This window comes from Erigeron canadensis, chromosome 7 (genome assembly GCF_010389155.1).
Source record: "Erigeron canadensis isolate Cc75 chromosome 7, C_canadensis_v1, whole genome shotgun sequence".
In the NCBI taxonomy this organism is placed as follows: domain Eukaryota; kingdom Viridiplantae; phylum Streptophyta; class Magnoliopsida; order Asterales; family Asteraceae; genus Erigeron; species Erigeron canadensis.
This window is the reverse complement of record NC_057767.1, coordinates 27,893,466-27,916,727: the sequence shown is the minus strand read 5'-3', so window position 1 is coordinate 27,916,727 and position 23,262 is coordinate 27,893,466. Positions and strand designations below refer to the sequence as shown.

At 32.8% G+C, this 23,262-nt stretch overlaps 2 protein-coding genes across 2 annotated transcripts; one reads left to right on the top strand and one right to left on the bottom strand.

The window, feature by feature from the left end:
• Nucleotides 1-12,273: 12,273 nt before the first annotated feature.
• LOC122607274 (protein trichome birefringence-like) lies at nt 12,274-15,867 on the top strand. Its single transcript, XM_043780210.1, has 5 exons — nt 12,274-13,291; nt 13,826-14,018; nt 14,137-14,330; nt 14,417-14,575; nt 15,307-15,867. The coding sequence occupies exons 1-5, from the start codon at nt 12,462-12,464 to the stop codon at nt 15,653-15,655; spliced, it is 1,725 nt and encodes a 574-aa protein (XP_043636145.1). The 5' UTR covers nt 12,274-12,461; the 3' UTR covers nt 15,656-15,867.
• Nucleotides 15,868-19,751: 3,884 nt separating this feature from the next.
• LOC122608295 (homeobox-leucine zipper protein HAT14-like) lies at nt 19,752-22,975 on the bottom strand. Its single transcript, XM_043781385.1, has 4 exons — nt 22,589-22,975; nt 21,492-21,910; nt 21,028-21,107; nt 19,752-20,305 (listed from the first exon to the last, which is right to left on the bottom strand). Exons 1-4 carry the CDS (start codon nt 22,881-22,883, stop codon nt 20,029-20,031), a joined length of 1,071 nt encoding a protein of 356 aa, XP_043637320.1. The 5' UTR covers nt 22,884-22,975; the 3' UTR covers nt 19,752-20,028.
• Between the last annotated feature and the right edge of the window lie 287 nt (nt 22,976-23,262).

Sequence of the window (23,262 nt, the reverse complement as noted above, 5' to 3'; positions counted from 1 at the left end):
GACTGCCCATCATACCGGGCAGGTGATGTCTCTCCTCATGTGCTTGGTACAAACGCAAAATATCATGCGTTGTTAGTCTACTCAATAATTGTTTCTCATACATCTCTACAATGGCGTCACAAAAAACTGGACACATTCACGTGACGTTCTTTGAGCCATCTCCAATTACTCATCATACTCATCCAGTGGGTTACCAGTTGCAAGTTGCCTAATGGCAGACGTACATTTATGTATCGCGGTAAAACGCTTTCTCAATCTAGCTTCATACGACTCCTGAAAATACTCGTACCGTGACTCAAAATCATGTACAATATTAAGAAATAAACGTTTAGGCATATGATATCTACCCTGGAAAAAATCTTCATCGAATTTTGGTTCATCGAAAAAACAATAAAGGTACAATCTTTCTCCAGCTGCCCAACGGTTGCGGTTAACAAATTTACACTTTGCCCTTGAAGTAGAACTTTCAGCATCAGCCTCGATCGCATCTGCAAATACTTCTAAACTACTGTCGTTGGAAAATTCAATCGGTTCATATAGTAAAACCGTAGAGCCAAATCGTTTTGCCGTTTGTGAGAATGAGTTTGTTTGATGATTAATGGATGTGTTTATATGTGTTTTTTGTTTAGATGTGTGTGTGATTTTAAACGGAAGGGAAAGGGATGATCTATGTAAAAATAAATAAATCAAACTAGCCGTTTGAATGGCAATGGTAAAAAAACAACCCACTTACTACGCGAGTAGTATCACCATGCAAAACCGGGCACCCATGCGTGGTCAGCCATCGGTGGCGGTATTCCACGTGTGGTGACCACCCACCCCCCGCATACGATGCTAATGGCCTAAGAGTTGTAACATCCCAAAACTTGTTGCCGTTGACCGTTAACTTGTCGTTAGCGATCGTTAGTTACAATGTGTTATATATGTGCTTACGTGAATTAAATGATTTACATGAGATATCTATTAAAGTGATTTAAAGTAATAAAAATTAAAGTTGATAATGATTAATAAAGTCACTTAATGTTCCCGATGAGATATAAGAGTCGATAAGTGTTTCAGTAGGCGTTAAAAGAGACATTAAGGGCCAAAACGAGTGGTAACAAAGTGCGAGGGCCTAGATGTAAAATTTTGTAAGTTTCTCCAGTATATATATATGGCCTCATCCACGACCCAAAGGTTGGGAAATCAGATTAAAACCCTAGAAAAGTTTTTCACACAAAACCCTAGGTCAAATCTTCAAGTTATAGTCGATTTCGGGGGATTTCGGAAGGGTTTTTGCTTGGTTTTTGATCCGTTGATCAACCCTAAAGGTATTATATCATCATTTGATTGTTGATTAAGTTTTAAAGTAGGTTTTGTCTCTGTAAATTCGACCTTGAGGGTTAGGGTTGATATGATTACGTTTCGTTATCAATTACTTGGGTTTTCGGGTAATCTAATGTACTGTTATTGTATCCTCTTGTCCTTGGAACAAGTGATATTGTGAAATCATCATATGTGTCATATTCTGGGTGCATATGAGATCCATAGGTCGCAGTGGTTGCTATGGTCATTTGATGGTCGAAATAGTTTGAAAAACAAAGGGTTTATTAGATCTGAAAATGTAGTAATATTGCAAAAATCATATCTCTTTCAATTCAAAGAGTTAGGAGGTCAATTATATATTTTTGAAAAGCTCTATGTGTCCTTTTGAATCTATATGAACAAAGTTTCTGGTGATTCTGCCCATAGACAGTCGAAAAGTGTCGATTTCCAAAAGTGGTCTAATTACGGACGATTTCTGCAGACCTATCTTGTAAACATCATAAATCATTCATTATAGAACTTCAAGAGTCAAACTTTATATTTCTGGAAAGGTCTTTGAATTCCCTACATTTCATAAGAACTAAGTTTTGACTCATTTGGTCGTCTAGAGGTCCAAAAATCGCCTGCAAGTGAAGGATCTGATTCTGGAAACTGAACTCGAGGAGACCACCTCTTGTATTCTGGGCTCAACGCGATCAGCTTGCAGAAAGTTCTTAAGCGCGTTTAAGTATCTAGTTGACTTATGTATCCATACTTCTTGTATCATAGGTTGTCGAGGGCACTTGTGAAGCACGGTAAACAAATTTGTGGCTGTTGAGTACTCCATCGAGGTAAGATACATGACTTTTCTCACGCTTGAGGCACAACAAAAGTAGTTTTCTATAATTAACCTTTTAATCGGATTATCTTATATGTGTTGGGTTTTCCGGGTTATGCGGAAGGTTATGTGGGAATGTATGCATGTTGAAATGATTTATGTTGATATGATGATGTCTAAAGTGGAAGTAAATATGTACGTATGTAGTATGATGCTTATAATTACGTTGCCATGATATGTTTAGGATATGTGTTATTGATTCATTTCGTTGATATGGCTAAATTTTTATATGTGATGACTTATATGTGGTTTTTAAGCATGAAATGTCTAGTTCACTAGATACATGTAAGAAATGTTATGAAATTGTTATGAGTTGTGCACGTTAGTGAGATTAAACGTCAAAATAGATATGGAACTAATTAGGTAATGAATATAACTAAAGTTAAAGTAAAGTAAAGATGTTGATAAGTGATTAGTTTAGGTGAAAGTCTAGCATAAGCTAATATAAAGTAAAGTAAAGATGTTGATAAGTGATTGGTTTAGGTGAAAGTGTAGCCTAAGCTAATAAAGATAAGAAGTCTCGAGCATAATTTGTGTTAAGCTTAACCCGTGCTAGTTGAAAAGCTAGTGCGTATGTGGTCGCTTGAGTGGCTCCTTGCGACATAGTTATTTTGATCTAGTATTACCGGATGGGGTGACTAACCATCAAGACGGGATACTAAAAGTGGTCGCTTGAGTAATTTCTTGCGGCATAGTTACGTTGATCTAGTATTTCCGGGTGGAGTGACTAAGCACCAATGTTAAAAGCATAACGGAATGCTTAAAGTTGATTAAAGTTGATAACGTTGATTAAGTTGATAAAGTTGATTAAGTTGATAAAGTTCATAAGTTGATCAAGATAATAAAAGGATATGTTGATAAGTATGATGTATCATTGATAGGCACAATTAGGAGTAAATACTCTACGTGTGCTAATATGAATACGTGAGAAAGTTTATGTGTGATATGCCAAGATATGATATGAAGTTACGTTTAACTGGTAAGTCTATGTTGATATGATATAAGATATTGATTAAGATGTGAGTATATGATGATGATATGATGTATATGTTGATATGAAATGAAATGTGATGCCATGATATAAGTATGGGTTGATCTATGATTGTTGTGGATGATATGTAATGTGATTATGTTTTGATAAATAAAATATGACGAAGCTTTATGGAAAGTAAAATGAAGAGCGTTTTATCAAAATGTGTGTATCTTACTTAGCTAATATGCTAACATTTGTTTTTATGAAAATGTTGTGTCCTTCAAGATAAGCAGGTATAAGCTAGCTAGTGAAGTGCGTGAATCGTGACATGGGTAGAATAATAAAGAAAGATTAGCATTAGTTTCCCGATGCTTAGACTTCCCGTTAGCCATTGTTTGGCTACTTATTAATGACTTACGTTTTATGTATTGATGTATGACATTTATGTTGGTGCCATAACTTGGATTTATCATTTATTGTTGTGACGATGCGATTTAGTAACACTATTTTTATGAAAAGGTACCATCTGGTTACGGATGGAACAGTTTTATATGTACGCTTTCCGCAAAGTTAAATGTCGTTAGACAAAGATTTTGTAAATCCAGGTTTTTAAAATGACGGGTGTTACAAGAGTGTTGGCATTGAAGCTTCCACTCCAATTTTCTCCACTCATTTCCAACAATCACCTTATGCCACCTCATCCACCACTCACTCACCCCTCATTCCATTATTTTGATGGCATCTCACCATTCACTCACCAGTCACTACAATTTACATTTTATTTAAAAATTTAAATATCATTTAACTAAAACATTACATAACAATACTAAAACACATCAAACATTTACATAATAATACTACAAAGCACGGGCGTGTGTTACATAGCGCGGCCTATGCAGACTGCAAAAGGAGCGCTTCTCTTTCCTCGAACCTCACTTTTTTCCGAGCATTCGTTTGACCTTTTAGAGTATTGAAACTTGTAACTAGCCTTATTGCATCATTTTAAGAACATTCCAAGTGCTTTTATTAATTGATTTGGAACATTTATAATTTTAATGGCCGTATTGTTTTAAGTATAAGCTATAATCAAATAACTTAGATTTTTTGGTCTAATTATTACAGAAGTTTCAAATGGTGGTGGCGACAAAGGCGGTAATGGGTGGTGGTGGCGCGAATTAGTGTAGGTTATTAAATTGACGTGGTTTTAATAAATTATTAAAATTTAAAATTTAACAACATGAAATATATATATATATATAGTGTTACAAAATAAAATGAAATATGTTATATCTATACTTTATTATAAAAAGAAATAGTCTCCCTTGATGAAAATTACATGAGGAAGATTGTCTAAAAAGCTCTTAATGATTAAATTATACTAAGAGTTATTTATCTTTTAAAATATCTTCATTAATCATTTACATCAATTATTTACACACTCAACGTCGCCTCTTACACTAACAGTCGCCCTGACCACCACACCGTCGTCACTATAAACATTACTTAATTTGCGAGTACCGTGCTAGTAATATATGTATATATATATATATAATTATTAAAACAGTAGTTAACCAGACGATTCTAAAGCCTCTTCAATTCAAAGCTATGTTATGACATTGCCACATAAGCTTAAATCCTATTTGTTGTCTCCATAATTTTTTCACAATATTTATTTCTATTTATTTATATTAATATCCAATGAAATCTTTCAAATCTCATAAACCCAATATAATAATTCAATATTTCCCATACAAAATATATGAAAAAGTATAAATTATATGTATTTCACTAATTACATCCAATTTTATAGGAAGATATAAATCCTCCACCATATTGAAAAAAGATTTTCCATACACATTTATCATTTCCCATAAAGCAACTAGCACAAAATTGATTTGTTTGATGAAGAAAATTAATCAAAACTCAACGATAACTCAAAAACATCGGCCCCTAGCCTCGGAGATTTTTTCCTGGGCCTCTTCCTGGTTTTTTCATCCCTTTTGGTATATCCTACCAGTTTTGATCTGGACTCAAGTTGTTTTAAGTTTATAGCTTGGTGTTTTATGAGTATATCTTATACATTTTGTATATATGTACTTCTGGGACTACTAGCGTATTTGTTTTGCTAGTAGTTTGATAATACTATATACTTCTGCCTTTCAAAAAAAAAATACCCCTCAACAAAATAGCTAATCATTACTTTTATTGACATCCATTCAAATTGATTTTTTCAAAAACCCGAATCAAAGTTCTACATATATGTTACAAATGTCGACACATATCATCAGGTATGCAAATGTATATGTCATAATTTTATTATTTTTTTTTATATTATTGTTAGTTCATTATTCATTCAAACTTTATTGATATATGGATGTTCTTTCTTATTATATTTTAGGGATAACTGCATAAAATAAAAAATCAACTTTAATCGATTTCACAAAATTAGAAATATCCTTTGAGAAATTTACTTTTTAGAAATCATCTTTTATTTATTAGCAGAAAAAGTAACATTTGACTTGGTAACCTGTTGACGTATCAGTTTGACTTTTAATTCACGAAGTTAGAAATGAACTTTGGATGAATTTACAGAATTAGCAATGTTATTATTTTAATTAATAATAGTAATAATAATAATAATAATAATAACAAGCACTTTTATAAATAGTAAAAATAATAATACAATTAATAATTACTTTATATTTTTAAAATAAATCTAATAGATAAATTAACATTTGATATATTTAGCATTATATAGTTTCAGTCATTTAAACATCTCCATCTAATATACATATAATATCTGTAAGTCCCAACTCAAGAGATGATACTAACTGAAGACACCTCTATGTCGATGGTGAGATTGCTTTGCAATATAAACACTGAACTAGAGATGACCAGTTGTAGTGAATGTATACCAAGTTCTTGGAAAGATTACTTATGGTGACAATAAGTAAAAGACAATGCAATATGTAAATACATTAAAGTAAATATGGTGAGACCAAGTTGTAATTTTTTTCAAGTGTATTTTATTTATTGATGTCTAAATAAAATACAAGGTTGTTGCGGAACCAAGATAGTACAAAGATGTAAATATCATAACAACCTATGAAATACAATTGATCTATACTTGGAAATCCTCTTTGTCAATCGAAACACTTAAAGTTTCGAAATATTCCTTTTTGCGATTGAGAGAATATTGCACAAGTCTACCAAGAATATGCAAAGTCTGAATATGCAAAAGTGGTTTCTTGGTTGTGCAAAGACCTCTATTTATAGGCAAAGTTGGTATTGGGATTCCAACTTCGCTACCTAAATATGGTTACTAGCATTTAAGGATTCAATTTGAAATCCTTTGAAAATGTTGGATAAAGTAAGACATAAAGTCACTTTATCAACCTACTTTATGCACTTTTGTACTTTAATCGAAGACAATTGATAATGTCAGGATAAAGGTGCATAAAGAAAAAAGGTCTTCCTCGTAATCAGTGTAAAGCTTTGTAAGTTCTTTACACAGATACTCTCCAGTCTTGATCTGGGTAGAAAGTCAATTGGGCTTCTCTCTCATTGACATTCTCCTTCTTCCATTTGATGTCTTTGACTTCAACTGGATTGTCTTCAGATGTATTGGTCAGATCTTCAACTAGAGGAAGTCGTTAGTTGCATAAACTGTACATTGAAACTGGACTTCTATATTTCTGGACAAATCTTCTGGTCTCCAGATGCAACTGGAGACTGGCCAATTTTAGTCAAAACTGGTCCTAACAATATCTTCATGAAATAATTTACAGTATAAATCCTCGAACATGTAAAATAACTACAATACCACCTTTAGCATCAATTACTTTACATTCACCACCATCGCCGCCCCCATCACCGTCCCCACTGCCGCCCCCCACTGTCACCACCACCACCTCTGCTATCACTACCCCCACCACCGTCGCATTGCGCGGACATAAGTCTAGTTTCATCAAAAATTAATTTATCTATTAGATTTATTTTGAAAATATAAAGTATTAAATCACTGTATTGTTATTATTACTATATATAAAAGTGCTTTTATATTTATTATTATTATTATTTAAAATAATAACATTGCTAATTATGTGAATTTATCCAAAGTTCATTTCTAATTTTGTGAATTAAAAATCAAACTGACACGTCAGTAGGTTATCAGGTCAGATGTTACTTTTTCTGCTAATAAACAAAAGATGATTTCTAAAAAGTAAATTTTTCAAAGGATATTGCTAATTTCGTGAAATCGAGTAAAGTTCATTTATATTTTCTGCAGTTATCCCTATATTTTATTGTTAAGTTAATTTCCATTTAAATGTTATTGTGTTGCAGTACAAAACTAAAAAGTACTTCTCCTAATAGCTTAATGGTTGAGCACCTCTAGCACAGACCCGGTTAAGACAACGTAAGCTAGATCCCTGTTATGAGCAAATGATCCACACCTTAAAAAAAAGTACAAAACTAAAAAGTTGACTGTATGGAGTAATGACATAGTGGTTTCTGTTTCTCTTTTCTTTTTTAAAATCTAATTAAATCTGAACATAAGTAATAATGATATTTTCTATTATTAAGAGAGCTTGGTTTTTAAATACATTCAATTATTTATATATATTTTTCATATAAATGTTGTTTATTATAAATTTATTTATCAACGTAAAATTTTAAAAGCATTAAAAAATTAATTTAACGACCGCACATCGTGCGGGTAAAAAATCTAGTGTATATATATATATATAACTAAACCTTCACCTTTTAACATTATATATATTATTTTTTTAATTTAAAAATCTTAACACGTTTTTAACAGGTCTAGCATGTCCGGATCTGTTAAGACACGAAACCTGTTAAGCCCAAACACGAAACCTGTTAAGAACAGGGCGTGTCGTGTTAACATGTTTTGTGTCAAAATTGTCAGCCTTACTGTCCAGTACTTAAGCTTGGGTGTGGAACCTCTTACATACCAATATTTTATTATTTCTTATTTAATGAATAAATGTTTAAGCCCCATGATATTTATGATTTAAAAAATTAGTATGTGAGTGTTCCACACCTAAGCTTAGATATTCGACAATATTATATTACCATCCCCTATATATATATATATATATATATAGTATAGACTGTATATAGATAATAATAATTAGATATATAAATATAGAAGGGTTAATTGGAAATGGAGTCCAATCGTCAACACATGTACGGAAAAAAATTGGTAAGAATATTATGCACCGACATGCATGAAAACCAATAACTTGGACTCATACGGAACCACATCCACTTGTCTAAGTTTCATGTCTGTAATTATCATTCTGTCAATTGTTAGAAAATACCCCTCCGATGATATCCATTACGCGTCGTCTCACCAAAACCTAATATTATATTACATCCACTTAATTTATTAACAGGGATGTCTATGAGAATTTATAGAAGTAGAACGAGAAAAAAAAAAACCAACTTAAAAAAAAATTAAACGTAACAAATTATATTATATAAACTATTTTTATAAAATAACGGAAAAAGTTATAGTATATTAAAAACATAATAAATGTAGTTTTGAAATTATATCACATGGGAAAGAAAAAAATAAGAAATAAGATTAAAAATGAGCTTTAATAAAATCCATATGTCATTATTTAATAGTTTTAGGAGGATTATTAAGATAATCTTTAAAAATATATGAGTATCATTTTACAAATTATATTCAACAGAACAACAAAAATATAATACAAGTTAAATATATTCATACATATTAAGTCAGATAACACTATTGAACACATCAAATCAAAAGATATAATACTACAATACTCTTATTCTATATTGTTACTTTATTGAACAACTTACACATGAATTATGATTCGGAGCGGGCTTCGCCCTTAAGGATATTTATAAACCAAAGCTGATGGGGGTGATAGGTCATTGAGGATGATAGGTCATAGTGTGATAGGTCATAGAGGGTAATAGGTCATAGGGGGTAACCGGTGATGGGTGATCTACCAAAAAAAAATTGTACTTAAAACATGTGTAAGTTACTTACACATGTGTAAGTCTCGCCGAAGATGGTCGCCTCACCGGAGGATCATGGTGGTGGTCGGAGATGATCATGGTGGTGGTGGTCGGAGATGATGGTGGTGGTGGCTGGAGAAGGAGTTCCTAACGGTCCCTAAAATAAGGAGTCCCTAATTTAACTTTTCTATATATATATATAATTCTTATATAAGAAAAAACCTGGGGAATCAACTTGTCGTCCACTTTGTCCCACTCCAACACCGGCCATATATGTTTATTAGAGTTCTCCTCCTAGCTAAATTATTATTAGTTATAACATAACATGTAACAAATTTTAAAAATAAAATTAACAGAAATAAATAAAATGACCCGTATATATATATATATATATATAATGTGTGTTTGTGGTTTTATAAGGAGTTTTAAGAAAATCTTTAAGAATAAAAATATTAATTAAGAGTATCATCAATTGTGTCCTCTAAAAAATCTTTTTGACTATTATAACAATTTTAAAAAGTGATTTATTTTGAACGTTCGAATAATCAGAGTTTGTTTGTCTCACTTATCGGCTCATACGTCTTCGGGCAAGATTTTATTCGAATTTTTTAGGGAACCACAGAGGTGAAAAAACCTCCTATTAATCCGTTAAACAACACGTCAATGAATAAGAGTAAACTTTGCCCCATCATGATTCGTACCAGGGTTTTTTCTAGACCCATGACCCTCATGGGAGGACTGGGATACCACTGAGATTTTACATCAATGATAAAAAAAAATAATAAAAAATGAAATTAAACAAAAAAGTAAGTGAAATCCTCATATTATATTCTTGTGGTTTTAAGAGAATTCCTAATCAATCAATTAATTTCTAATTTATTACAAGTACTACATATTAATAGGGATGATTTCGTTATGGTACTTAATTTGTAACTATCCACTTATTGAATAAAATTGATTCGGGTCAATTTCAAGTTAATTTAGTTTTTTCCAGGTCAATTCCAGATTTTCAGATTAAGTTTTATTTTGTGTCGAATATTAACAACTTTAATTTAAAAATATCTATATATTTGACCAATAAATTAAATTTTAATGAGTTACATTGGATTGCAACCAAGAATTTATTGCTTTTACATGTATATGTTGCGGGTATAGACAGGCTTAAACTATGATAAGATAAAAGTAGTACAATTTGAATTGTATATATACCAAGACGCGTTTTTTTTTCTAGAATCTTTAGCAGTGGATTGAAGTCACTATCCAACCCTTATTTGACCAACCGACGACATTTGGAGCCTTGATTGAAGAGGAATGTAAAATTGATTTAAATTGGATACACAAATCGACATTTGGAACCTTTGTTATCTTCATATTATATTAAGCAAAATAATGATAATATGGTAATATAAGGGACCTTCAATACCAATATTTTACATTTTGACATGTTTTGGCAAGTAAAACATACAACAAAAACGCTCCACGTGACCTGCTGATTTGTTACCAAAACTTGTTAAACTATGCCAAAATAAAGGGTCTAGTAAACCAATTCTTGCCAAATTTTGCCAAAATCCGATGGTCAGAAAATTAATTGGTTACCGGAATTTATAAAAGTGACCAATTTTTATAAAAAAAAAGTAAACTATTATTGCCAAGCCGATGTATATTGATCATCAGACATGAAAAAATGGTGTGAGGAGATGAACTTTGGATACAGGTGAATTATTCACAATTAGGTATTCACAATGTTTCACAATGTTGCATTTTTGGGTTTTTTTTAGAAAAGGTTTGATGAGTAGAAACAATTAGATACCTATAAAGGTCGATGTTTTTGGGTGAAGGGCTGGATGGATATGCTCCCGAGTCCCGACTAAGACTATTTTGTTGAAAAGAAGTGTTATGGTATCCAGTATTCTTTGGCCAATGTATGGTAACATGACGCAGTTTATTCGTCTTTTTTATCGGAAATTTGTTAGAACTATATGCTTTTGCACGGCTTGAGGCATCAGGTAAATGAGGGTGTTTTTTTCAGTCATACTCAATACTTGTTGGAGGATATGAAAAAAATATGAAAAATGAAGAATAATGTGGTTTTTATTGCGGTATCAAAATATTTTTGGAGTTCTTTTTAATCAAAATTGTGTACCAAAAACCAATTTAGAACGGGAGCTGGTCCTTCCATTTTTTATTTTTTGTTTTGTTTTGTTACATGTATATATTATAGCTTATATACCTCATTTTCCATTAATAAAATTCGCCATTCAAAAAGTAAAAAACAACAAACAGCACATTTTACAAATGCATGGTTTAATATTTTGATAAACTACAAAAAGCTATCGACGACTACAAATACAATTGCATGGTTTAAAATATTGTGATAAATTAAAAGATGTTATACTACATGATTTATCCTACGTAATACCGAAACGGATACGGCAAACGAGCACAGGAACGATACGGAAATGGAAAACAGCAAAACTGAAAAATTTAGGATACTGGTACGGCAAAAATACGACAATAAAAAATAAAAAATAATAAAAATATATTGATTTTATATAGAGAAATGATGACCGGTGATCACAGATTAAATTTTTACTAAGCTTTTTTGGAATTAAAAAAGTCTGATGGTGATCTCAATTGTATAATGTGGTTGGTTTATGTTTGAGGTATGCATAATCGCAAGATGGCAGTCGTTCTTAAAATATAGAAAGCTCATTGAAACCCTAATATTAATTAGATACGGTATGGAAGTTTCACAGAAATGTTTCGGTATATATGGAAACTTCAAAGAAACGTTTCATACACGTTTCGTACGAGTTTCCGTTCTGATGGAATATCCAAAACGAAAACGGCTGCTTGTTTGAAGTTTCAGTGCTTCATAGGATTTATCCTTCTCTAAAAATACCTATCGACGACTAGTCGACTAGAAATACAATGCAAAAAGTAATTGATAGAACAAAACTATTAAAAAAAATAAATCAAAATAAATAACCCATGCACTTTTAAGGCAATAATTTGAAAGTTCAAAATAAATTGAAAATCAAAATAATTCCATCTTCACACCCACCAGTATTCACACACTCACACACCAAAAAAACACATTTCTATCTGTCTCTCTTCTGTACTCACACCAATTCCATTATTATTATCTTCTTTTTCTTTTTCATTTCCAAATTTGTCACACAAACACACCCAAACTCAAAATCAAACACTCTTCCACATATTTCTGCTTATATATATAATAATATAAAAAATTTATATGCTTACATTTTTTCTGTATCTATAAATCAACCAATGGCAGAATCAACAACAAAATACATGCCAGTACACAATGGATTTTCATCATCACAATCATCACAAGATATACATAAATTCACAAACATATTTTCATTATTTAAAAAAACTAAAAAAACTAAAACTTTTGCTTATATTTTCATCTCAATTTTTATAGCTTTTACTGTTTTTTTAGCTTTTAATCCTTCTCCTAATAATCCTTCTTCTCCTTGGTTTTCAAATATTTTTTCAAGTACAACTCTTCAAGCCAATAGTACAACTTCTTCTTCTTCAATTAGATCTCATTTTTCTTCTATTTATTCTTATCTTTTTAATTCCACTGTTTCTGGATCTGTAACTGTTGATGATACAAGTTTTACACACAGTGAAGGTGTATTTACACACAGTGGTGGTCAAATTAGGTCAAATCAGTCAACACACAGTGAAGGTGTAGTAGGTGAAAAAAAAGGTGTGAATCAGACTGTGATTACACACAGTGAAGGTGTAGTAGGTGAGAAAAAAAGTGTGAATCAGACTAGAGTGCAAAATGTAACACACAGTGAAGGTGTGGTAGGTGAAACTGTAAAAAAGTTAAATCAGTCAGTTACTGGTAAATTTGGGTTAAAATCGGCCGAAAACGATAAGGCGAAAAATGAGGAGGAGGAAATGGTGAAGAAATTGGTGAAATGTGATATGTTTGATGGAGAATGGGTGAAGGATGAAAGTTATCCATTGTATAAACCAGGATCATGTTCTTTAATTGATGAACAATTTAATTGTTATAATAATGGTAGACCTGATAAAGGGTTTCAAATGCTTAAATGGAAACCAAAAGCTTGTACTTTACCTAGGTATGTTAAAAAAAAAGCTTGCTAATTTTGTTGCTAAATGTGGTTATTTATGATTTTATTATGCTTGTTATGTATGTCGTAATTCGGTAAATGTGGCAAGTTATGAGGTTGATATTTTGTGTAAATAATCTTAGGCGTTCGGGGTAGAGTAGGAGTAGGATAGTTTGCCGTTTTTTAAAAAGAAAGGCCATGAATTAGGATGCGTATATTAGACGGTTTGGAATCAAGATTAGATACACAAACTAGGAAAGTAGCAAATTGTGATTGGTTGGAGACATTATAGTGCGCTAACTCGTTCGTTCTATACTAATCTTAGGTAATTATGAAATGTAAGTTCATTAGTTAATTGATTTATGTGTAGTTATATCTATATCAGGACTTAATGTTTTTGGATTGGTGTATGCTATGGTTTGTTTTTAATTCGGTTGATTTTTTACAATGTTAGTGTTGGTTTTAATTCTGATGGTGGTATAGCAGTGATAACTGAGAAGTGAGTTTTTGATAGTATTTATGAAACTGTGTGTACTTGTATAGGTTGGATGGAAGTAAGATGTTGCAAATGTTGAAGGGGAAACGGTTGGTTTTTGTTGGTGATTCGTTGAATAGAAATATGTGGGAATCGCTGATTTGTATCCTTAAAAACTCGGTAAAAGATCAAACAAAAGTTTATGAAGCATCAGGCAGGCACCATTTTAGATCGGAGCCTTCTTATTCATTTGTTTTTAAGGTAAATTAGTACATGTTTCTGGTATTCTTTTGAGTTGTGATTTTGTGTATATTGAGTTGCTACCTGGATATCTAGTTGGTTATATTATGCTAAGTGGTCTTTGTTTGTGAACTTGTAGGATTACAATTGTACAGTTGAGTTTTTTGTGGCTCCATTTATAGTTAGAGAATCTGAAACAAAAGACAAAAATGGAACAAAGAAGGAGACGCTTCGGCTTGATTTAGTTGGTACCTCAGCCGATCAGTACAAACAGGCTGACATTATTGTTTTCAACACGGGCCATTGGTGGACTCATGAAAAAACCTCCAAAGGGTAACCGTCTAGATTGAGATATTTAATGGAACTGTTACTTTTCTTTCTTCTATCATGTTCCTTACAGTGCAATGAAAAATTTACAGGAAAGATTATTATCAAGAAGGTAGCCATGTCTACAATGAGCTTAACGTTTTGGAGGCATTCCGTAAAGCCATGACAACATGGGGAAGATGGGTCGACGCGCATATAAATCCCAGCAAAACTCTTGTCTTCTTTCGTGGTTATTCTGCTTCTCATTTCAGGTAATTGGGATTAAAATAGAGTTGTAATACGTAAGTGCCGGGCAGGTTGGGTAATGGGTCATTATGGGTAACTAGTGTTTGAGTCAAAACAGGCCGCGTTGGTTTAACCTTTCCGTACATTTTTGTCCAATTTTTTTGAATGGGTAATGTAATAAATATTAACTGCTTTGAAATAAAACAGTTTAGGATATTAGGGTGGATGATATGCCTGCCTATTCCTCACCGGTTACCGCTCAGGCGCCTATTCCTTCCCTCTTGCAAGGAATGCTTGCTTATTACTCCACACCCTCTTAAATGCATGTAATGCTCACATAATTAGGCAAGGAAACCGGCATTATGGTCCCTAATTCGCTGCCCACCCATGCGGTGCCTAATAGCCTAATAGGCGGGGTGGTGTTCATGCCGGTGCCTATTAGGTGCCTACTCTCTGCCTATGGCATACCGTTCAGGCGTCCATCCTTAGGCATGGGGCTACTCTTTACCCTGCGAAACCTATTCAATGGATATGACCTGCTGCTCATGTGTAGTCAATTATGAAGTTTACCTTTTTAACACATTACCACTGAAATACTACTTCAAATGATCGGTTTCTATATATGGGCCGAAATTGACAACACTAGATTGGAACTAAATGAGATTGTCTCTTTTATACCATAAACTAAAACAATAATCAAAAAATGCCAAAGATTAGAAAATGGATCTGAAATTATTGTGCCTGGTGTCTTTGACAGAGGAGGGCAATGGAATTCCGGAGGGCAATGTGACAATGAAGTCGAGCCTATAAAGAACACAACTTACTTATCACCATATCCTGACAAGATGAAGACATTGGAGAAGGTTTTAAGAGGGATGAAAACCCGAGTCTCGTATCTAAACATAACAAGATTAACAGATTTTCGAAAAGACGGGCACCCTTCAATTTACAGAAAGCAGCATTACTCTGAAGCAGAAAGAAGATCGCCATTGCACTTTCAAGATTGCAGCCACTGGTGTCTTCCTGGTGTTCCGGATTCCTGGAATGAGATACTGTATGCTCAGATTTTGGCAAAACAATACCAAAATCAACAACAAAAGAATTAGGTAAAAAAATACTCGTATAAATATACACGCGCTGTGTCTCTGTTCGGGTCAAGTTGAGTTGACTCGGGTCGAGTTGTGTAGAGTTGAGTTTAATCAAAATTTTACTACCGATCTCAAAAATGTGAATTAACCACCCTTATTTTTGTTCCGCTGGGGAATTTATATATAGAAAAACAAGTAAGCAGATGATCCAAGAAGAGTTGTTTATATTATATTATGTTATCTTATTATTCATTTATTTAAATAATTTATTTAGTTGTGAAGATAAAGCATGATTCAAAGTATGCATGTGAGATGGTCTTTGTAGGAGACACAGTACAATGAAAGTTTTTTATTCTATAGTTTTGTGAAGTAGGACAGAATAATTATTTTATAATAATAATAATAATATTATTCCACAATAATTAACCACCATATATTGACTTATAAGTCCCTTTCATATGGATGGCATAATAGCATTTAATGAAATGAAAAATCAATTCCAGTATCTGTTGTCGGTGATAAGCACAGATCTAACCTGAGGTTGGAAAATAATTACTAGTTTATTACTTGTAGTAAACTTTTTTAATTATATTTCCTATTTGGAATATTTTCAAGATATCTGGGATGTTATTCTTTCAAAGTATGTAAGTTTACATCAGCATGTCGCAGGTCTCCCTTGTTTATTAGTTATTTTACTTGTAAGCTCTGATTTATTATATATTTTTGGAGCATTTAATTGTCATTATTTTTCTCATCTCAAATAATGTCAACACGAGTCTTGATTTAGCCTTAAAGGGTTAATCTAATTGACCTCTCATAGTTGGGCAATTCTCAATCAGTTTTATCCTGTAAGCTGGAGTAGACCTAACAAAACCCTTATAAAGAGTTCAACCAACACGCCTTTACTAGTTTATACCACCTCTTTAGTTCAATATAAAGAGTTCAACCCTTATAAATCTTAATTGACCATGTTTGTACCTTTAGTTCAATAGGACACTAACAGGTAGGTATCTGAGCATAATTTAGAGATCTTGGTGTGCTGTGTGCAAAACGTACGTGATGTTGACAAATATTAAATGTTTCTTAATTAGGCCGGTTTGCTTTCAGGATGCTTAGTAAACGTGGAACTTTGGAGTTAAACGATCTGTATTTGATAGTTTTAGTTGGTAAAAACCCATCAAAGGTTTGCAATTTTTTTTTAATAACCATTTTTTAATCAGCACAGCTTGATGAATGGTTGTCATTTCTTAAGTTTCGAAGATCCTTAACGCTAAAGTTGAATGATCATCTTTAAATTGCGGATTTCGGTTTGAAATCGTTATTAACTAGAGTAGTAGCTACTAGTACGTATATCTCTATGTGAAACATCTTGCAAAATTTAATAATCATCAATGCCGTTTTTTTTTATTTTTGAATAAAATGAAGCAATTGACTCGATCACTGATTACTAATTTACTATTCAACGATAAATATCGATCGTCAATTACATAGTAATTAATCCGCTATTATTTCTGCACATTTTCAGAGGTTCCAAAAATTTGGAGACAAAAAAATTTGGATGTTTTATATAGGACTAGTTTCGGGCCCGTCTAATGGACAGGTAGTTTGAAAGCACGTAGTTTATAACTTTCGTTGCATAACTTGTGTAGTTGTGTATACACATACAAACGAAACAAAGAAACGAAATAAAGAAACACATATCAATAAATGCATATGATTAGTAAATATACCAATTACACTAAAAAGAAATTATCTTGTCTCTTTGAACTTTGTCTTCATACAAACGTGTTATGTGGTCAATAAATGAAGTAGCGTGTGAATAAGGGCTGACTTTATGCGGTTTCTTGCTTTTGGGTTATCAATAAATTCTATTTTTTTGCTTCTTGAATCTTGAGGCTTGAACTCCCAAGTATGTTGACTATCAGTTGCAGTTGGTTGAGACATTCGGTCCCTGGGAAGAGCGGCATTCTACCAAAAAGCTGCAAAGATGAACCCAACAGGCCAAACGTCAACAATGAAGTATCATAGTTGTCATAGCAAAGGAGTAGTTCTAGGCTTGATACCAATGGGTCACCACATACTTGGTCATGAACTACTGATCTTTACCATTATTTGTATGAGCTAGACCAAAATCACATATTTTTATGTCTGGCATTATTCTCTGCTCCTAGGTACAGTATTTATCAATACCTATTTGATCAGTTGTGTTTGATATGGACTTGTGGAGTAAGTTTGATGAAACAAACCTTTATCTTCTATTTTGTAGTTGCCGAATTTCATCCATCATAAGATGTCTGACTGATTCATAACCGATCTCCAGAGCTATATCATGCAAACAAATTCATATTAGACAAAATGATGGGTTAATTAATTACATCCTATAATCATGACCATAAAGAAATATTAAGCATTGCAATTTCATTTATAATTACAAAAGAAAAGAATAACAGAATCTTAAGTGGAAAACCTGTTTTGCTATTAAGTTATATCTATTCATCCATTAAAGGGCTAACCTTACCCCTTTCTAACCACAAACATCAAACAAAGTGAGAAGACTCCTTAATTTTATCTTCCATAGACCTACGGAGAAAAAAAACAAATGAGTGATTTAGTCATAGGTTCCAGATGAAGGTTTTAAATGTCAAATATACACATTTGATTTAATCGGTGTCACTGTAGGCTGTAGCAGAGGTACGTATCTCATCGCATCATTATGATTGATTCCTTGAAGAAGAATTAGGGCTGTGAATTACACTTTATTATTGATAAACAATTTTATAAATCAAACAAACGAGTGTTGTGGGTCGACCTGGACCAACCCGCCCAACTTTTTTGTCTTGCCACCTCTACTGATAATACAGCAACAGGTTTACTACAAATTTTACAAATCCGACAAATCATAAACACAAGACAAACACAGCATGATTCAATCGACTACAATAGTGAAAACATGATCTCTATATATGCGCACATCATAATAAACAGTAAGTAACCTTTATATATCTCCCATTCTTCTCTCGCGGTACAATTCAAACTTATCTTGAATCATGCCTGCGCCCTTTCCCATGTATCTCCCTGTCTATTTCTCTCAAAAGCATGATTCTGCTTACAAAATTAAGCCCGGTCAGCAAACCAAAATACAACTTATATCTTTATGTGGTCATCAATTTTAGTATATTAGTATACAGCTTGGACTAAATTACGTACATGATGGACATAATTATTTTACAACTGCTATATAAGATAAAGTTCATGACCACATTAGACAAAAATCGAACACTATAAAGAAATCTTTGACCTTGGGAGGATCCACCAGGGTTCGAGTCCCACTTCTCACATTTGTGGCGTGGATTAATAGGGACTTTTTGAGAGACCTGAATTTCATCCTAGACATGCGTATAATTTAGGATCGAGTAAGAGTAAATTAGAATGCCCTTTTAAAAAACCTCTAGTCTATCAAAATTCATAAATGAAAATTTTTACCGTCGCATTTGCATATGAAAATTGGACCATGGTTTCTCCTAACGGGTCAAACAGGTTATAATGCGTACCATTATAGGGAGGGATTGATAAATTGCAGCTAACAATGAGAAGTAAAATGGCACTTAATCGTAAATCTTAAATATAATAAAAAGGATGATGAGCATAAGCTAAGATACCAGTATTTGGTATCCGATATTATAAAAATACATACCAATTTATCAATGAATACCATCTCGAATGTTTTGATATTTATCGGACTGTTCCAATCCGAAACAGTCCATACATGCACAACACAAAGTCGTAAATGATGGTTGACATGTGTTGACTATTAAGGAGATTAAGGGTGTGTACCCTCAACTTTCTTTTTTAGTTATATTATAGAAGATTATCGCTTGTATATCTTCAAAGGTGGTCTTGATTATTAGAAGATCACAAATAAGAAATAAGACATTTTTTAAAATCTTACTCCGTAATTATTTGTGGAGAATATTGGGTAAACGCGTTTAGGGGAAAAAACGAATTCGATACATATAATTAGTAACCAACAATGTAACTTTAGACACAAGATATAAGACACTTTTTTCTTCTTTAAATATCAATTCAATTTCTTGGTCAAACCATAGTCCTCCAATTGTAAAAGCCAAAAGAACCCGCAAAAAGTAGACAAATCTCTAGAGACGGCACAATCAACGAACATATGGTAAAAAAAATAGACAAAAAAAAAAAGAGTATATACATATGCAAATATAATTGTCCGGCCTTTTTGTAACGTTTTCATCTTCAATTCATTCTCTATAACTTAGTCATATTCCAAGAGCAAGGCGGAAAAGATCGACTTTTCAAAAGGTAATCACGTACAGCAATATATATGGTGATATTTGATATAGTGCTGCTAGATAGCTAGTGTGTCATGGACATCTAGCATCGGCTGGTTGTCGAGGAGATGCAGTGGCGGTGCTGGCCGGTGGGTTATTGGTTGAAGGAGTGGTGGTGGAGGTGACGACTCGTTCACAGGAAGGGCACATGGTGAGGGTGGTGGCTGGCAATTGCATGTAAAAAGGTTGGGAAGTTTTTAAGGCTCGTAATTCTTGAAGCTCCTTTTGTAATCTCCTGTTTTCTTCCGTCAGTGACTCGCAACATGTCTTTAGAAACTCACAATCCACTTCTGTCTGCTTCAGCTTTGTCCTGATCGAGATGATCAATTCGTCAGTTAAGTACGATAAGTTATAAGTTTATACTTCAATCATAATAATAATGTTTGTCAATAATGAGAACATGGTTAATACACTATGATAGCCAATGGTGGAACTAAGATTTTGACATTAAGGGAGGTCTGTTGCTTGATTGGAAGGAGCTGATTAAAGAAAATAACATTGATTTTTTTTTCCGAACATTCAGTCGGTATACGACATCGGGGAAATCTCACCGTATAATGGTGAAGCCTTACACGTACTCTAGACAATGAGATGTTGACCATGAGCCGTTACAAGTATTCAGAGGGAAAAACCCCAAGGTTTTGCCATCCCTAAGGATCGAACTCAAGACCTTGGGTAAAACCGAGAGTGCATCTGACCAGTAAAAACATTGATTTAACCAATGAAAAATTAAATAAGAAGTTGTGTTAATTGGAGGTGCTGACTGAGCTCACTCTAGCCCCTACTAGTTCCGCCTCCGATTAAAGCAATTTAGAAATGTCTATGTTAATATTCAATGGATGCAGTTTCTCTGGATTGATGTACTACTATACTATTGATCACATTGCAATGGTTAAATTTTGAATGAACTCGATCATCAGATCTATATTCAACAATATCTTGAGAAAGTTATTGATGACTTGATGTATAAGGTGGCCGGCCGGACAATTACTATTGTTGTTATCAATCATAAGTACTCGTATATGTTATTACCTTGCCCTTCTGTTTTGAAACCACACTTCTACTTGTCGCGGTCGAAGATTCAACTGGTTTGCTAGAACTAGCTTCTGTTTCTGCAAAGATAATATGTACATTTATTAATAAAAGGGAACCAAGAAGCTAGAATACTCATATGTGTAAGTAAGGGATATATATCATAGATGTAGTACAAATGTTGTTTTCATTTTGTGAATTCAATCGTATCAAATTTACATGAATGTTAATTTTTAGTACTTGAGAGGGAACCAGAGATGTATGTATGTATCCGAAAAGAAGCAAGGATATGATTTAGATTCGAAGAATTGTAGTATTTATTTTTCCTAGAACTTTTTAATACATATTGGAAATTAGCATTATGCTTCTTTATTTGATTTGATATATCATTAAAGGGATATAGATTAATTTATGATTATATTAACTTGAAGCTGATCGAGATAGATAGCTATATAGGGACTTACAGGATTGAGGGTATTGTGTTCTTTGAAGCTATCTTCAAGGAAAGCAGACTGTTCTTTCGTGAGTCGGAGTTTCTTTCTGCCCAATCCATTTTCATCTTCATCACTAGTTCCACCATACCCTCCTCGTCTTGAATAAACTCTAGGATCGCTTTCTGATACTTCTGCCAAATAATCCATGTTCCCCGTTACGTATTGCATTTCCCTTTTCCTTGATGGCAAGATATTGCTACCAGTATTGCCACTTTTGAAAATGGAACAGAAATCCAAATGAAATGATGACGTATCACTGTTAGTACTGTCGTTAGGAGAAGACTCAACTGTCTTCGGTTCTTCACCAATCTCTGGATCATATATCGCTTTTAGCGGCTTCACGTCTAGCCCTCTCCCCAGCTTAGTTTGAGAACCTGGTTCTCCTTTTACTGTTTATATTTTGATGTTACATACATAAGTTACTTATAATCAAGGCAGGCTAGAAAACCCTAAAAGAGATCTTAAAGGAGAAATTTAAGTGGAGTAATCTTATCTTACACAAACTAACCAAGAATGTGCATTAATTTAATTAGTACATGTATATACATATGTCGTGCCTTTAATGACATTGTTATGTGAAAATGGGAATAAAATTAATACAAATCCTCTTTCTTTTTAATTACAATTATATTAACAGGATTCACCAAGAACCACAACAATTCATTTATAGAAATGAGACTTACATACAAAAATGAGTTGGATTATATATATCTTCCTTTGGAATAACCTAAAAGAAATCAATTAATAGCCTCTACGTTTCAACTTTTAACCATCATACTGATAGGCGTTTAAGAAAAAACTAATGGCTTTTGTGATAAATGGACCATCAAAACAAAAATAGGCAAGAGTTGCTTGTGCTTAACAAATCTAGAGAAGTAATGTTTTTTAAAAAAATATTTCTTTAATTATTGACAATAAAAAAAGTGAAAATACAACATATAGAACTCCAATCTTGGTTTTCTATCTGTTGTTGTATATCGATATTTGTCATGATAAAAAGCAGATAGAAAACCAAAACTAGATAATTAAGATCAAACATGAAGAAGTAGATAAGAAGTTGAATTTACAAATTTGAGATAGCCATGGAAATGAACGGTGAGAAGGTGATGGAGATTGATGGAGAGATAACGAGCAAGGGAGAAGATCAAGCTGTAGCGGTGATGGATCCGACGATGAAGAAGAACATATTGTTTTCTCATCATCATGTTTCTTTATTATGTTCTTGTGTTGAACATCTTGAATCTGGCTTCCTAAGACCATGCAAAACCCTAATTCCTTCTTCTTGTGATGTTGTGATGATATGTTTTGATCATCAAATGAAACAGACTTTGGTGCATCTCCTAAGCTCAGAGCAAGCTCCATTCTTTCTTAATTTCTCTTTTTAGAAATCTCTAATGATATGTAAGAAACTTTTATAAAGGGAAGGTTATGATATGTGTGTATATTTATTGAAAGGGGAGTTTCAAGAGAGACATCTTTCTTCATAAGTTATGTGCAATAAATATTCAATGTTTGAACAAAGGTGGTCTCGGCATAATCATTTGGTTTGGTGATATTTTGTTTTCATGATACTATATATAATCCTTTTAAAAGTAAAATATTACATATTCTTCTCATTAATTACTATTATTATTACCATTACCACTTAATTTTGTTATACATTAATCGGAAAAATTAATCGACATTGAGTTAAATGAGTTATTGGTTTCATGCGTTTTGAATTGTGGTCAGATTGCACATA